The sequence below is a fragment of the Stenella coeruleoalba genome (assembly GCF_951394435.1).
Source record: "Stenella coeruleoalba genome assembly, chromosome: 9".
NCBI lineage: Eukaryota > Metazoa > Chordata > Mammalia > Artiodactyla > Delphinidae > Stenella > Stenella coeruleoalba.
The window spans coordinates 32652980-32669579 of record NC_137155.1 but is presented as its reverse complement, the minus strand read 5'-3'; the positions used below and the strand labels follow the sequence as shown (position 1 = coordinate 32669579).

Sequence of the window (16600 nt, the reverse complement as noted above, 5' to 3'; positions counted from 1 at the left end):
CTCTTATGATCTTTTGTATTTTGTGTTATTGATTTTAATAACTCCTTTCATTTCTGATTTTATTTATCTGAGTCTTTCCTCTCTTTTTCTCAGTTAGTCTACCTAATGGTTTGTCAGTTTTGTTTATCTTTATTGTTTATTTATTTATTTCTTTGGCCACGCTGCGCGGCATGCGGGATCTTAGTTTCCCTGACCGGGGATCGAACCCACGCCCCCTGCAGTGGAACTGCAGAGTCTTAACCACTGGACCACCAGGGAAGTCCCAATTTTGTTTATCTTTTTAAAAAATCAGCCCTTAGTTTCTTTTTTTCTGTTGTTTTTCTAGTCTCAATGTCATTTATTTACATTCTGATCTTTCTTATTTCCTTCATTCTGCTAGCTTTAGGCATAGTTCTTTTTCTAATTCCTTGAAGTGTACAGTTAGGTTGTTTATTTGAGATTTTTCATTTTCTTAGTGTAGGCATTTATCATTATAATCTTCTCTCTTAGAACTACTTTTGCTGCATCCTATAAATTTTGGTATGTTGTGTTTCCATTTTCATTTCTTTCAAGACTTTTTAAATTTCCCTTTTGATTTCTTCTTTGATTCAATGTTTGTTTAGGGGTATGTTGTCTTAATTTCCACATATTTGTGAATTTCAAGTTTTCTTCTGTTATTGATTTCTAGTTTCATACTATTATGGTCCAAAAAGATACTTGGTATTTCAATCTTCTTAAATTTGCTAAGACTTGTTTTGTGAGCTAACATATGATATATCCTGGAGAATGTTCCGTGCATGCTTGAGAAGAATGTGTATTCTGCTGCTGTCAGATGGAATGTTCTGTATATGTCTGATAGGTTCATTTGGTCTAAAGTAAAATTCTAGTCCAATATCTCCGTATTAATTTTCTGTCTGGATTATCTATCCACTGTTGAAAGTGAAATACTGAAGTTCCCTACTATTATTATATTGTTCTCTGTTTCTCCCTTTAGATCTGTTAGTATTTGCTTAATATGTTTAGGTGCTCCAGTGTTAGGTGTATACATATTTACAATTGTTATATCCTCTTGATGAATTGACCTCTTTATCATTATATAATGATTGCCTTCTTTGTCTCTTGTTACAATTTTTACTTAAAGTCCATTTTGTCTGATGTAAATGTGGCTAACCCTGTTCTCTTTTGATTTCCATTTGCATGGAATATCTTTTCCATTCCTTCACTTTGCACCTATGTGTGTCCTTAAAGGTGAAGTGAATCTCCTGTAGGCATATACTTGGGTCTTGCGTTTTTTTTTTATTCTGTCAGCTACTTTATGCCTTTTGATTGGAGAATTTAATCTGTTTACATTTTAGTAATTATTGATAGGTGAGGACTTACTAATGCCATCTTATTGTTTTCTGGCTATTTTGTACTTCCATTGCTTCTTTCTTCCTCTCTTGCTAGCTTCCATTGTGAATTCATGATTATCATAGTGGTATGCTTTAATTCCCTTCTCTTTATCTATTGTGTATCTACTGTAGGTTTTTACTCTCTCGTTACCATGAGGGTTATTTAAAACATCTTTTGCCAGTTATTTTAAGCTGATAACAACCTAACTTTGATCACATCTAGAAACTCTACCCTTTTATTCCTTCCCCCCATTTTATGTTTTAATGTAATAATTTAACTCTTTTTATTGCATATCCATTAACTAATTATTGTAGCTATGGTTATTTTAATACTTTTGTCCTTTAACCTCTATACTTAGAGTTAAGTAGTGCCACCATATTACAGTGTTGGACTATTCTGAATTTGACTATATACTTAACTTTACCTGTGGTTTTTATATTTTTATATATTTACATGTTACTAATTAATGTCCTTTTATTTCAACTTTAAGAACTCCTGTCAGCATAGGCAGGTCTTGTGGTGATGAATTCCCTCAGCTTTTGTTTGTCTGGGAAAGTCTTTATCTCTCCTTCATTTATGAATGACAGGTTTGCCAAGGTATTCTTGGTTGGCAGTTTTCTTCTTTCAGTGCTTTGAATATATCATCCCACTTTCTCCTGGCCTGCAAGGTTTCTGCTGAAAAATCTGCTGTTAGCCTTATGAGAGGGTTCCCTTATACATGAGGAATTTCTTTTGTCTTGCTGCTTTTAAAATTCTCTGTCTTTGATTTTAGACAATTTTATCATAATATGTCTTGGAGAAGATCATTTTGAGTTGAAATTGCTTGTACACTTATATGCCTCATGAACTAGAATGTCCAGTCTCTCCCCAGATTTGGGAGGTTCACAGTCATTATTTCTTAAAATAAGCTTTCTACCCCTTTCTCCCTCTCTTCTCCTTCTATGACTCTAATAACACATAGATTATTTCTCTTGATAGTATCCTATAGTTCATGTAAGCCTTCTTCACCTTCTTCACTCTTTTTCATTTATCATTTTATTTTCAATTTTTCTTTGTTATCCTCTGGCTGGTAATTTCAAATGACCTGTATTCTACTTCATAGATTCTTCCTTCTGCTTCATTGATAGACTGTTGACAGTTTCTATTTCATTTTTTCCATTCATTGCATTCTTCATCTCCAGAATTAGTTTAGTTCTCTTTTTATGATTTTTGTTTCTTTTATACTTCTCATTTGTTGATGTATTGTATCCCTGATTTTGTTGAATTGTCTTTCTGTTTTCTAGTAGCTCACTGAGCTTCCTTAAAACAGTTATTTTGAATTCTTTATCAGGCAAATCTCAGACCTCCATTTCTTTGGGATCACTTACTGGAAAATTAGCCTTGGTAATTAGCCTTTGGTAGTGTCCAGTTTCCTTGATTTTTTATATTTCTTGAAGTCTTACATTGCTGTCTTTGCATTTGAAGAAGCAGCCACCTCTTCTAGTCTTTACTGACTGACTTCAGGAGAGAAATGTACTCCATCAGCCCTGTTAGGGATTCTGAGGTTTTCTTAGAGCTTTTCTGTGGGTATGTCTACTCCACACTTCTTACTCCCTCTGGGAGGGAAATTCTTAAGACTGCCTTCTCTTGATCCTGCAAAGCCAGACCAGGTTCTGACAGCTTCTCATTTTCTTTATTTTCCTAGGGCACTTCTCAGTTTTGTGTGCTTTTTCCCAGTCCTGTAAACTTGGGTCAGCTTTCTACACATGTGCATACATGCTCCCGAGCTATTTGCAAAGCCTTGCTTCCACCATCCTCAGGCGTGTACACGGGGAGCCAGCCACAGGGTTGGGAGGTAGTAGAGTGTGGGTGAAGCATGCAGAATGTTGGGGGTACCCACGGGCCAACTGGGGAGATCTGTAGGCAAGGTATCTGAAGCAGCCTAAGAGCTGTCTTCTTGATGGAGTCTGCCATATGGCTAGTAGGATCTGCATCCCTTCGATATGTTCCATTCTGAGCTCTGACTGCTATCATCCCAGCTACTCCCTGTCCCTTAGTCATGCAGCACACCTCACTGTTCTAGATGGGGCAAGAAAGGAATTGGTATCTTTAACGGCCTCCTGCATAGCTGAGAAAGTAAAACTATTCCTCTTACCCCCTTCAATCCATTCAACCTCAGATTTTTGCTCCAACAGTGAAAGGAACTTTTCCGCTGGACTACCCCCAGACATCTCCAAAGGCACTCTTGTCTGTGAGTGATTGTCTAAATCAGTGTTTTTTGGATGGAAGATGGTAGAAAGCTCCTACTTCACCATTTTGATATCTAACTCTGCCTTCACCTCTTTTTTTTAAATCATGATGTTACACTGACATCTTGTGGTAATTGATATGGCTTGTTTGTCCTAAACTGACAAAATTAAGCAAGTAGTGACATAATTCAAAAAGGAAGAGAGATATTATTGAGTTGTAGACATTGTGCTTAGTGCTGTAGTAAGAATTAAATAGCTTGCCCAAAGTTATATGTGTGGGGAATCCAGAATTTGACTTTAGGTAGTTTGACTCTAGCAATGTGCTTTCCAACATGAGAGTGACTAGCCATGTGTGGCTTTTTAATTTAAATTAATTAAATTATATAAAACTAGAAATTCAGTTCCCTTAACAGCCACATTACAAGTGCTCAATAGCTACACATGCCTAGTGAGTACCATCCTGGACAATGTAGAGAATATCTCCATTTTTGCAGAAACCTTTATTGGACAGCACTGCCCTAGAAGCAAAACTCGACATCTCTACTACACCACTTCACCTGTGCTTTTATATAATATTGTCAGAGTATTAAAGCAAGTTTATTCTCAAAATTTTAATTATTCCTTCTCTGCAGATGACTATTACAAGTATATATCTAGCTTGGCAATTTTCCTAATTATCAGTGCCACATTTCCATCTGTATGGCAGATTTGTTCACTTGGACACTCTAATATAAACCCAAACTTTAATTTTTAAACAGAATGTCACTTTTTCCCCCAAACCAGCTTCCTCTCCTCACTTCCCCATTTCCATCTTTCCTACTCTTTTATTCCCAGTCTCTGAAGTTTAGTCATTGAACTTTTATTTTTGATTCCTTCTTTCTTGTCCTCTGAATCTGTATCTTGTCAACCTTTCCTTAAAAATATCTCTCAAATATGACTTTCTTACTGCTATCAAACTAGACCATAATGGGTCTGCCTAAATCTTGTCTTTTCCCAAGTCCTTACAGTCAACCCTTGACATCAGATGAAATATATCAAATATCAATGGCCCTGTCACTCTCATTCTCAGAAGATTATAATAATTGCCTGAAAAATTGGGCAGTGCCTTCTACAATCTTATCTACCTTATCTCTTTCTTGATTTTGGCATGAACTGTTCATTCTAACCAGACCGATCTCATGCCTCTTGTGAAATAATTCACCTTTGCATTCCTGAAATTATGTTCTTGTTCCTCCTCCACAAATCTCCATTTATTGACATCTTAACCACCCTCCAAAGACTAACCTCAGGGCCCTTCTCATCTGTGGTAAAGCCATTTAGGTCATAATGTTCTTTGTAGATGCTGGAATAGTCACTCTATGTACTATTCATCACATAACTTCTGTCTTGCTGGGTGTGATAGTCAGGATTCTCCAGAAAAACGTATTTTTGTCTATATCTATATCTATCTGTATCTGTCTATCTAGAGAGACAGAGATTGGAAATGGGGAGCACTGATTTTTAAAAATTGGCTCACATGAATGTGGTGGCTGGCAAGCCCAAAATCCTCAGGGCAAGCTAGGAGGCTAGAAATTCTAGCAAGAAGTTGAAGTTTTGAGTCTGAAGACAGTCCTTGAAGTAGAATTATTTCCTTTTTAGAGGACCTCAGTCTTCTCTCTTAGGGCTTTAGCAGATTAGATGATGCCCACCCACGTTATGAAGGGTAATCTGCTATACTCAAAATCTACCAACTTAAATATCAATCACAACTAAAAAAATACCTTCACAACACCCTTTAGATTGGTGTTTAATCAAAAAACTGGGTGTCGTTGCCTAGCCAAACTGACACATAAAATAAACCATCACATCAGATATATATAACTTTGGAGCTCTTATATATAATTCTCAACTCTGCAATCTAGGTAGACATGTGGAGGGAAGAAGATAACAGCATTTGAGGAAATGCAGTAAGACAAAATATAAATATTAGAGGATATGTAAACAATTGGAGCTTGTTTTTTTTTTAATTTTATTGGAGTATAGTTGCTTTACAATGTTGTGTTAGTTTCTACTGCAGCAAAGTGAATCAGCTATACGTATACATGTATCCCCTCTTTTTTGGACTTCCTTCCCATTTAGGTCACTACAGAGCATCGAGTACAGTTCCCTGTGTTATACAGTAGGTTCTCATTAGTTACCTATTTTATACATAGTATCAATAGTGTATATATGTCAATCCCAATCTCCCAATTCCTTGCACCCCCCCCTTTCCCCCTTGATATCCATATATTTGTTCTCTCCGCCTGTATCTCTACTTCTGCTTTGCAAATAAGATCATCTATACCATTTTTCAAGATTCCACATATATGCATTAATATATGATATTTGCTTTTCTCTTTCTGACTTACTTCACTCTGTAATGACAGTCTCTAGATCCATCCACATCTCTACAAATGACCCAATTTCGGCTTTTTATGGCTGAGTAATATTCGATTGTATATATCTACCACATCTTCTTTATCCATTGCTCTGTCGATGGACGTTTAGGTTGCTTCCATGTCCTGGCTATTGTAAAAAGTGCTTCAATGAACATTGGAGTGCATGTATTTTTTTGAATTATGGTTTTCTCTGGATACATGCCCAGGCAAGGGATTGCTGGACCATATGGTAGCTCTATTTTTAGTTTTTTAAGAAACCACCATACTGTCCTCCATAGTGGCTGTACCAATTTATATTTCCACCAACAGTGAAGGAGGGTTTCTTTTTCTCCATAACCTCTCCAGCATTTATTATTTGTAGACTTTTTAATGGTGGCTATTCGGACTGGTGTGAGGTGATGCCTCATTGTAGTGTTCATTTGCATTTCTCTAATAATTAGCAATATTGAGCATCTTTTTATGTGCATATTGGCCATCTGTATGTCTTCTTTGGAGAAATGTCTTTTTATGTCTCCTGCCCATTTTTTGATTGCGTTGTTTGTTTTTTTATGTTAAGCTGTATGAACTGTATGTTTGTATATTTTGGAAATTAATCCGTTGCCAGTAGCATTGTTTGCAAATATTTTTCTCCCAGACCACAGGTTGTCTGTTTTGTTTATGGTTTCCTTTGCTGTGCGAAAGCTTTTCCATTTAATTTGGTCTCATTTGTTTATTTTTGTTTTTATTTCCATTATTTTAGGAGAGGGATCCAAAAAAATATTGCTGAAATTTATGTCAAAGAGTGTTCTGCCTATGTTTTCCTCTAGGAGTGTTAGAGTATCTAGTCATAACATTTAGGTCTTCAATCCATTTTGAGTTTATTTTTGTATGTGGTGTTAGAGAATGTTCTAATTTCATTCCTTTACATGTAGCTGCCAGTTTTCCCAGCACCACTTATTGAACATACTGTCTTTTCTCCATTGTATATTCTTGCCTCCTTTGTCATAGATTAATTGACCATAAGTGTGTGGGTTTATTTCTGGGCTTTCTATAAGCATGCCCATTCTGGCCACTTTTATTCAACATACATTTGGAAGTCCTAGCCACAGCAATCAGAGAAGAAAAAGAGATAAAAGGAATCAAAAATTGGAAAAGAAGTAAAACTGTCCCTGTTCACAGATGATATGACACCATACATAGAAAATCCTAAAATACTACCAGAAAACTATTGATACTACAGTCATCAACGAATTTGGTAAAGTTTCAGGATACAAAATTAATACACAGAAATCTGTTGCATTTTTATACACAAACAACAAAGATCAGAAAGAAAAATTAACTATATCACATCTTATACACTGGAATATTACTCAGCCATAAAAAAGAGAATGAAATAATGCAATTTGCAGCAACATGGATGGACCCAGGGGTTATCATAGTAAGTGAAGTAAGTCAGACAGAGAAATATATAATTAATATGTGGAATCTTAAAATAAATGATACAATTGAACTTATATACAAAACAGAAATAGACCCACAGACAGAAAACAAACATATGGTTACCAAAGGGAAAGGGTGGGGGAGGGATAAATTAGGAGTTGGGGATTAACATATACACACTACTATATATAAAATAGTTAACCAACAAGGACCTACTGTATAACGCAGGGAACTCTACTCAATATTCTGTAATAACCTACAAGGGAAAAGAGTCTAATATATACATATGTGTAACTGAGTCACTTTGCTGTACATCTGAAACTAACACAGCATTGTAAATCAACTATACTTCAATTTAAAAAAAGAAAGAAATTAAGAAAACAATCCAATTTGCCACCACATAAAAAAAAAAAAACCTAGGAATAAACCTACCTAAGGAAGCAAAAGACCTGAAAACTATAGATGCTGATGAAAGAAATCAAAGATGACACAAACAGATGGAAGGATATTCCGTATTCTTGGATTAGAAGAATCAACATTGTTAAAATGACCGTACTGCTGAAAGCAATCTACAGATGCAATGCAACCCCTATCAAATTACCAATGGCATTTTTCACAGTATCAGAGAAAAAGTTCTTTTAATTTCTATGGAAACACAAAAGACCTTGAAGAGCCAAAATAATCTTGAGAAGGAAGAGTGGAGCCAGAGGAATCATGCTCCCTGACTTCAGACTATACTACAAAGCTACAGCAATCAAAACATTATGGTACTGGCATAAAAACAGATATTTAAATCAATGGAACAGGATTTACCACAATTTTCTTTTTAATTTAAATTATACAAGGGGGCTTCCCTGGTGGCGCAGTGGTTGGGGGTCCACCTGCTGATGCAGGGGACGCAGGTTCGTGCCCCGGTCCGGGAGAATCCCACATGCTGCGGAGCGGCTGGGCCCGTGAGCCATGGCCGCTGGGCCTGCACGTCTGGAGCCTGTGCTCCGCAACGGGAGAAGCCACAGCAGTGAGAGGCCTGCATACCGCAAAATAAATAAATAAATAAATGAATGAATAAATTATACAAGGTCCCAGGTGTTGCTGATTCTGCTGGTCTTGGGACCACACTGAGTAGTGAGGCTGCAGTACAGAGAAAAACTGTGTGTGAGTTCCTTAGGAGATGGGAAAATATCTTTTTATTTTTATAAACTAGCAGCCACATCATATAAGCTCAAAATTTGTTTCAATGAATTCATGAAGGAATAGGTAAATAAATATAATCTAATAGGGTAACTATGAATTGTAATACAAGTCAGAATGCTTCAATGAACATAATACAGCTTTGAGCAAAGTTCAGAAGGAAATCAGAGAAGGAGGTGATTATTTACAGGTAACGACAGTGAGATAATTAAATGAATGCTTTTCATATAGGATTAGTCAATGAATATTTGTTGTGCAAATGTGCCATTGACATTGAAAAGATTTATTTTACTTATTATAATTACTAACTCAGCTAACTAAAAAATATTATGGGGCTAAACAATAGAAAACTGGGTATATAGACACTACCCATCTTTAAAAAGAGTGTTTTTTTAGATTTCATATATGTGCATTAGCACATGGTATTTGTTTTTCTCTTTCTGACTTACTTCACTCTGTATGACAGATTCTAAGTCCATCCACCTCATTACAAATAACTCAATTTCACTCCTTTTTATGGCTGAGTAATATTCCATTGTATATATGTGCCACATCTTCTTTATCCATTCATCTCTCGATGGACACTTAGGTCACTTCCATGTCCTGGCAATTGTAAATAGTGCTGCAATGAACATAGTGGTACATGAATCTTTTTGAACTATGGTTTTCTCAGGCTATATGCCCAGTAGTGGGATTGCTGGGTCATATGGTAGCTGTATTTTTAGTTTTTTAAGGAACCTCCATATTGTTCTCCAAGGTGGCTATATCAATTTACATTCCCACCAACAGTGCAGGAGGGTTCCCTTTTCTCCACACCTTCTCCAACATTTATTGTTTATAGATTTTTTAATGATGGCCATTCTGACCAGTGTGAGGTGATATCTCATTGTGGTTTTGATTTGCATTTCTCTAATGATTATTGATGTTGAGCATCTTTTCATGTGTTTGTTGGCAATCTGTATGTCTTCTTTGGAGAAATGTCTATTTAGGTCTTCCGCCCATTTTTGGATTGGGTTGTTTGTTTTTTTGATATTGAGCTGTGTGAGCTGCTTGTATATTTTGCAGATTAATCCTTTGTCAGTTGCTTCATTTGCAAATATTTTCTCCCATTCTGAGGGTTGTCTTTTGGTCTTGTTTATGGTTTCCTCTGCTGTGCAAAAGCTTTTAAGTTTCATTAGGTCCCATTTGTTTATTTTTTATTTTATTTCCATTACTCTAGGATGTAGGTCAAAAGATCTAAAAAAAACAGTACTGATGAACCTAGTGGCAGGGCAGGAAAAAAGACACAGACGTAGAGAACGGGCTTGAGGACAAGGGGAAGGAGAAGCTGGGACAACGTGAGAGAGTAGCATTGACATATATACACTACCAAATGTAAAATGGTTGGCTAGTGGGAAGCTGCTGCATAGCACAGAGAGATCAGCTAGATGCTTTGTGACGACCTAAAAGGGTGGGATAGGGAGGATGGGAGGGAGGCTCAAGAGGGAGGGGATATAGGGATATATGTATACTTATAGCTTATTCACTTTGTTGTACAACAGAAACTAACAACATTGTAAAGCAATTATACTCCAATAAAGATATAAAAAATAACGATAGAAAAATTTTTAAAAAGAAAAGCCATCTGAGAACTAAAAATAAATAAATAAATCTAAATTGTAGCGAACTAAAAAAAAATTTTTAATTCTAAAAAAAAGTGTTATTTGGCTCAATGAATTTTCTTTGCTCACTTTGTTACCCAAGTACAGTATGACAAGAACACAGTGTGCTTTACCTGGAAATTCACCATTGTTGTAATCAGATATTAAGGCGTGATCAGAAAATAAGCTTAGCAAAACACGGTTCTGAAAGAGCAGTTAGTTATTTGTTGAGGGGGGAAATTACACATAATTTTGGTGTAAATGAAGAGATCATGCACTTACCAAGGTAGGCCTAAATTGTTTTGGTTCCTTTTTATGAATTTATGAGTTTTATTATATAACTGTTAATTTCTATAAAGTGTAATGATTGATAGAGTTTAATTACTTACATATACGTTAAATAACTGGAGATGGTATAACATCAGTACAGCAATTATGAAGATTTCTTGTATGAAGTTATGACCATTGGTTTCCAAAACAGGAAGCATATGCCAATGTATATGTATCATGTCTTCCTTCTCAAGTGCTAAAACCATTTCTGACTCATTGTGATCATTTCTTCATGGACAAACATACTATTTGAAAGTGTATTTTACAGGTTTTTACAGAGGCTTAGGAAGTATTTAATTAATTACTAATTTCACTCTAGAGTTTAAATTTGTATTTGTTATAATCATCCTAATATAGGTAATAATGTTACATGGTCTAACAAATCAGATTGAGGCAAAAACATCTCTGCATATTTGCAATGAAATGATAGTTTATATTGATAATTGCAACTTAAGACAAGCTAAGATCCTAAAGTATCATCTAAAGGAATAATACATTATGTTTAATATAATTTTAATAATGAGGTTTTTTACTATTCTAATTTTTAAGAGCGGTTAATTCATATATGATAGAAGCTCTAACTGCCTTATATTTGGTGAACTAAAAACCTTAGTCCTTCAAGCTGCTGGCTAACAGAAACTACTGCATCAGTTTTTTTACAGAGAAAACTAAGCAATAGTTAATTTAAAGATTTTCATCAGTAACAATAAAATCAGGGTCAGAGTAGGAATAAAATCTAACATTCTGGGAAAACATGCATTGTTCATGGAGTCTGGATTTCCTCCTTTTATTCCATTTCTAGAATTTTATTAGCTCCAAATCTAAGCCCAGAGTTAAGCAAAGAAGTTATAAATTCATAAAAAACTCTGAGTTGGTGAGTTAGGTAACCAGAAACTTTATTTGGAGTTGGGGGTGGTGGGGGCAGGGTGAAATTCAGAAGCATGCTTTTTTAGAAGCTGTTAGGGATGTAAAGAATGCTTTATATCGACTAAGTGATAAAAATTCACATCATCATGATATACTTGTTAATATTTTATTTCAGAAGAGTTACATTGTAAATAAGATGGCAAATTCTGAAAGAGTTGAAGAAATGCAAGAAAATTATCAGAGAAATAGGTAAGCTTTGCCTAAATTCTACAAAAACTGTTCTGCAACTTCAAATACACCTTACCCTTTTCTCAACTGTAGCAAAAGTGTTTATAGTTTTTTTCCAAAAATAGCAGGGCTGTTTGCATTTTGCTGGACTTCAACATAATCAGTGTTATAAGTGGTTTAATAGTAAATTTAGGAAGTGTAATAGCTACAGGATTTACTGATTTAGTATTTACTTCAGATATTTATTCTTCTGAATTTCTTATAGTTTACCAGCATATAGAGAGAAAATACTTGAATATTTATATTTTAATTCTCCATGAATCCTTCATTCCATGTGGTACATAACAAAATATTGGATTCTGATTATTTTTTCCATAAATAGGTGTCTATGTGTGTGTTCGTATGTGTGTTATAAAATTTCCTACACCTATAATTCATTAATTTAGAGATTTAAAATGGAAATGATTTAAAATCTTTAATTTCCACTTTTACCATAATAATTGTGTTACATTTTGATGTATAAACTGTAAAACGGTAGTGAACCCCTCTAGATCACTAGTTATTTAATATTCCTGAAACAAAATTTATCAAAACAAGATAACTTACTAGGTCTTAAGCTTTAAAATCCACATCTGGGTAGGGAGAAAGGGTTGTAGCCTTTATAATCTTGCAGGAATATTTTTTTGTCATCTATGAATCATCTCAGAGAAAGCTGGCCCAATACATAAGTAAATTATTAACTTCAGATGGAATAAAATTAAGTGACTTGTCATTTATCAAAGCCACCAGAACAATATGTTATAAAGCTGAAGAAAAGACTTGGAAGTTCATCCTTCTGTGACGTCTCTCTTGGAAAATTTAATCTGATCCCCTCCACCCTTCTTTTAAAGTTTCATAATCTTATGTGTGTGTGTGTGTGTGTGTGTGTGTGTGTAATTGACAGATTACAGATTTCTCTGAAATCAATGGGCAAAAATTTACATTCTTCATCTGGAACTCCTTGAAATGTGAGCTAAGAAATGAAATTTTCAATGGGGGACAAAATTCTCAGTACATTTGTTTAATGTGTGTTTAATAGAACTTCTTTCATTTAAACCTCTCAGTTGCTCTTGAGTAATTTGTTACAAAGGGTTTGAAAATTCTAATCTACCACCTCATACCCATTAGGAAGGCTACTATTAAAAAAATAGTAATAAAATAAAACAGAAAATACGAAGTGTTGTTGAGGATATAGAGAAATTGGAACACTTGTGCAGGGTTGGTGGGAATGTAAAATGATGCAGCTACTATGGAAAACAGTACGGTGATTCCTCAAGAAATTAAAAATAGAATTACCACATGATCCAGCTTTTCTACTCTTGGATACAAAAGAATTGAAAACAAGGACTTAGAGAGATATTTGTATACCCATATTCATAGCAGTGTTATTCACAATAGCCAAAAAGTAGAAGAAACCTAAGTGTTCATTGCTGGTGAATGAATGAAAAAAGTGTGGGATATATATATACACACACACAATGGAATAGTATTCAGCCTTAAAAAGGAGGAAAATTCTGACATGTGCTACAACATGGATAAAACTTGAAGACATTATGCTAAGCAAGATAAGCCCTTCAGGAAAAAAACAAAATACTGTATGATTCCACTAAAATGAAGTACCTATAGAAGTCAGATTCCTAGAGACAGAAAGTACAATGGTGATTGCCAATGGCTATGGGGGAGGAGTTATTTAATGGGTATAGAGTTTCAGTTTGGCAAGATGAGAGTTCTATGGGTGGGTGATGGTGAAGGTAGCACAACGGTGCGATTGTACTTAATACCACTGAACTACACACTTAAAAATAGTTAAGATGGTAAGTTCTATGTTATGTGTCTTTTATCACAATAAAAAAAAAATTCTACTCCAGATGTGTGTCTTGTTACCTAAATAATGTAGAGACAACCAGTGATGACTTAAACTTTCCCAGTGATTATACTAAAAATCTTTGTAGTCTGTCATTAAGTTTGCTTTGAAAATGTCAGTGTTGATATAAACTGGTTACCAATGAGTGAAATTTGACACTTCAACACAATTTTAATTAAAACTTTTTGCAAATTATATTCACATGGTAATCCTTCCATTGTAAACATTTGTTTTCCAGAAAACTGCAAGAACTGCCCAAAGTAAGACAGCAAGTTGTTGGACCTATTGAGAAAGTAAGTGAAATTAGTTAGAAAATATGTCTATGTATCAGAAAATTTTAGAGAATTGTCAGGAGTGCATAGAATGATTGTTTTTGTTTGATAATTTACATCTATTTGGGGAAAAGGGGAATTTTAAGAAAAGAATTCATTAAACTATTATTTCCAATAGGAAAAATATCAATATATATAAATAACCCATAAGTTGCACAATAAGAGATAATAAAAATAACATAATATCCATACAATGATCCAATTTTGCCCAAAAAAGCATGTATATGTGTGTATGTGTGTGCAGGCAAGTGTGTGTGTGTGTGTGCTGCATAAATGTTATCAGAGGTTATTTCTCAGTAGTGGGGAATTATGAGTGACTCTTGCTATTGTATGTTTACATTTCAGTACTTTCCAATGATAATACATTGAAATGAGTTGCTTTTATTATTTTTAAAATGTTATAAATCCTTTTAAAATAAAAAAAATTACATAAATATTTTATAAATCCTATGCATCAAAAAGTGTGGCAGCACAATTCTTTGGGACTATGTTCAAGGAACATTTTCAGACGTGTTCCTAAAACATCACCTCCACTGACCCTAATCTCTATGTCAGCCTGGTTGTCATTGTCATTAGAAATACATAGGCAGCAGTGCCTGTTTTTTCAAAAGTCAAAAATTTAAAAACTTGGAAAGTAGCAGAGCATGACAAGCTTTATTAAGGAGATAACACACTATTCTAGGGGAAGGTGGAGGAGCAGATACCTTTTTATGGTCTGTAGTACTGAGTACAATGCTATGGCAGTTACTCCATAAATATTTATTAGCTATTGCATGAGTGAATGGAAAAACATGAAATTTTCTCAATATCCATTCATAAAATATGTACTAAGTTCCTTTTGCTGCTATTCAAATCTAATTTTATTTCAATACCTTATATGTTTTATCTTGACCTCTCTCAGTAAGATAAGTAATCCACTTTTTCAAGTTTTGTTCATGTTTTGGTTTTGGAATAGTGCTGTAGGGACCCATTATAGCATAGAATACAAAGCGTTTACTATTTGACTTTCAGGCATTCCTTTCTCATTCCAAACAACCTTAAAATTATCATAGACCCTTACTTACAGGATAGATGTTGTCCTGGATACAAAAAATTTGAGGAATTTAAAATAAGGATGAAAAATATGATTCATTACATTTGGTGAACTAATTTTTACTAGATAGTTACTGTTCTCTGCACTTAGTTGTGTCATTGATGTTACGTTGATACACCTAGGGCACTGAAAATTTGAAGATCAACTTTCATAAGGCAAGATATTTCATTAAGCCAAGATATTGTCATTACAGACTTTTCAAATATCATAATTTATTTCAGAATCAACCAAATGGAAGGAAGTTTCTGATTTATATGCACAACTGACCTGACTTGTGTCACAGATCTACAATTTGTACTGATTTTTCTACCTTATTTGTCAATAGTTTCTCCAGAGTACATTGTAAATCCTAAAGATCAGGGGCTTTTTTTTACTTAATATATAAATACTTATCCATGATCTTATACATTTATTTAGCCTCTTAATTTGTAAAATAACATTTACTTGATGGCAAAAACTGTAGGTTGGTTTTTGGTGTTTGTTTTTAACAGCTGTCATGCTACGATGTTTTATTTGTTTTCCTCAGTTTCGCTTTGCTGATGGACTGGACATCACACTCATGATCCTAGGATTACTAGCATCACTAGTAAATGGGGCCTGTCTTCCTGTAATGTCACTGATTTTAGGAGAAATGAGTGACAGCCTTATCAGTGGATGTCTAGTCAAAACCAACACAAGTGAGTACAATATTTACTTTTCTATATTGCTAGGGACTCAAAAGCATTAAATAAAACAAACATTAAACTCATAATACAGATTATTTTCTTGTCAAACAATATCTATATAACATTTAAGTCATTTATTCTTCTGTATTGCCAGGGACCAAAGAACCAAAATCTGTATTTGTCAAAATTCTTCAAAGAAACAGAACCAATACAATGTGTGTGTGTGTGTGTCTGTGTGTGTGTTTATGTAGAGAGAGAGGGAGAGAGAGACAGATTTTAAGAAATTGGTTCACACAATTATGGAAGCTGGCAAGTCCAAAATCTGTAAGGTGAGTTGGCAGGCTGGAGACCATCTGTGCCCTATTTGACTTTTTTTTTTTTTTTGCGGTACGCGGGCCTCTCACTGTTATGACCTCTCCCACTGCAGAGCACAGGCTCGGGACGCGCAGGCTCAGCGGCCATGGCTTACGGGCCCAGCAGCTCCGCGGCATGTGGGATCTTCCCGGACCCGGGCATGAACCCGTGTCCCCTGCATCTCAACCACTGGTGGACTCTCAACCACTGCGCCACCAGGGAAGCCCCCTATTTGACTTTAAATACTAATTCATACCCTCTTATTTCCCACCCAAAGCCTAATTTTTCAAATGCCCTAGTCTTGTTTACGTGAATAAATCCATAGCTTCCATCTTCCATGTGTCTTCCTGTCTACACAGTTATTAATTTTTTGATATTTTAATGACAGAAGGTAACGATGCCACTTTGTTAAACAAATGGAACTGCCAATTCATTGAGCAGATATTTATTGATTGCCAAATATGTCTCTCCCTCTCTCTCTCTCTCTCTCTCTCTCTGTGAATGAGTGAGTGAAGAAAGGGAAGGAGGGAGGGAGGGAAGGAGGGCAGGAGGGAGAAAGAAT

The 16600-nt window shown here is 35.0% G+C and overlaps 1 protein-coding gene across 1 annotated transcript in view; it reads left to right on the top strand.

The window, feature by feature from the left end:
* ABCB5 (ATP binding cassette subfamily B member 5) overlaps positions 1-16600 on the top strand; it is a gene marked incomplete at its 3' end in the record, with an annotated part of 141001 nt that overhangs the window by 15670 nt on the left and 108731 nt on the right. The window contains 3 exon segments of the mRNA XM_079932436.1: positions 11639-11712; positions 13833-13887; positions 15546-15696. Of these exon segments, the coding sequence (XP_079788562.1) occupies positions 11660-11712; positions 13833-13887; positions 15546-15696 (259 nt within the window). The 5' untranslated portion in view covers positions 11639-11659.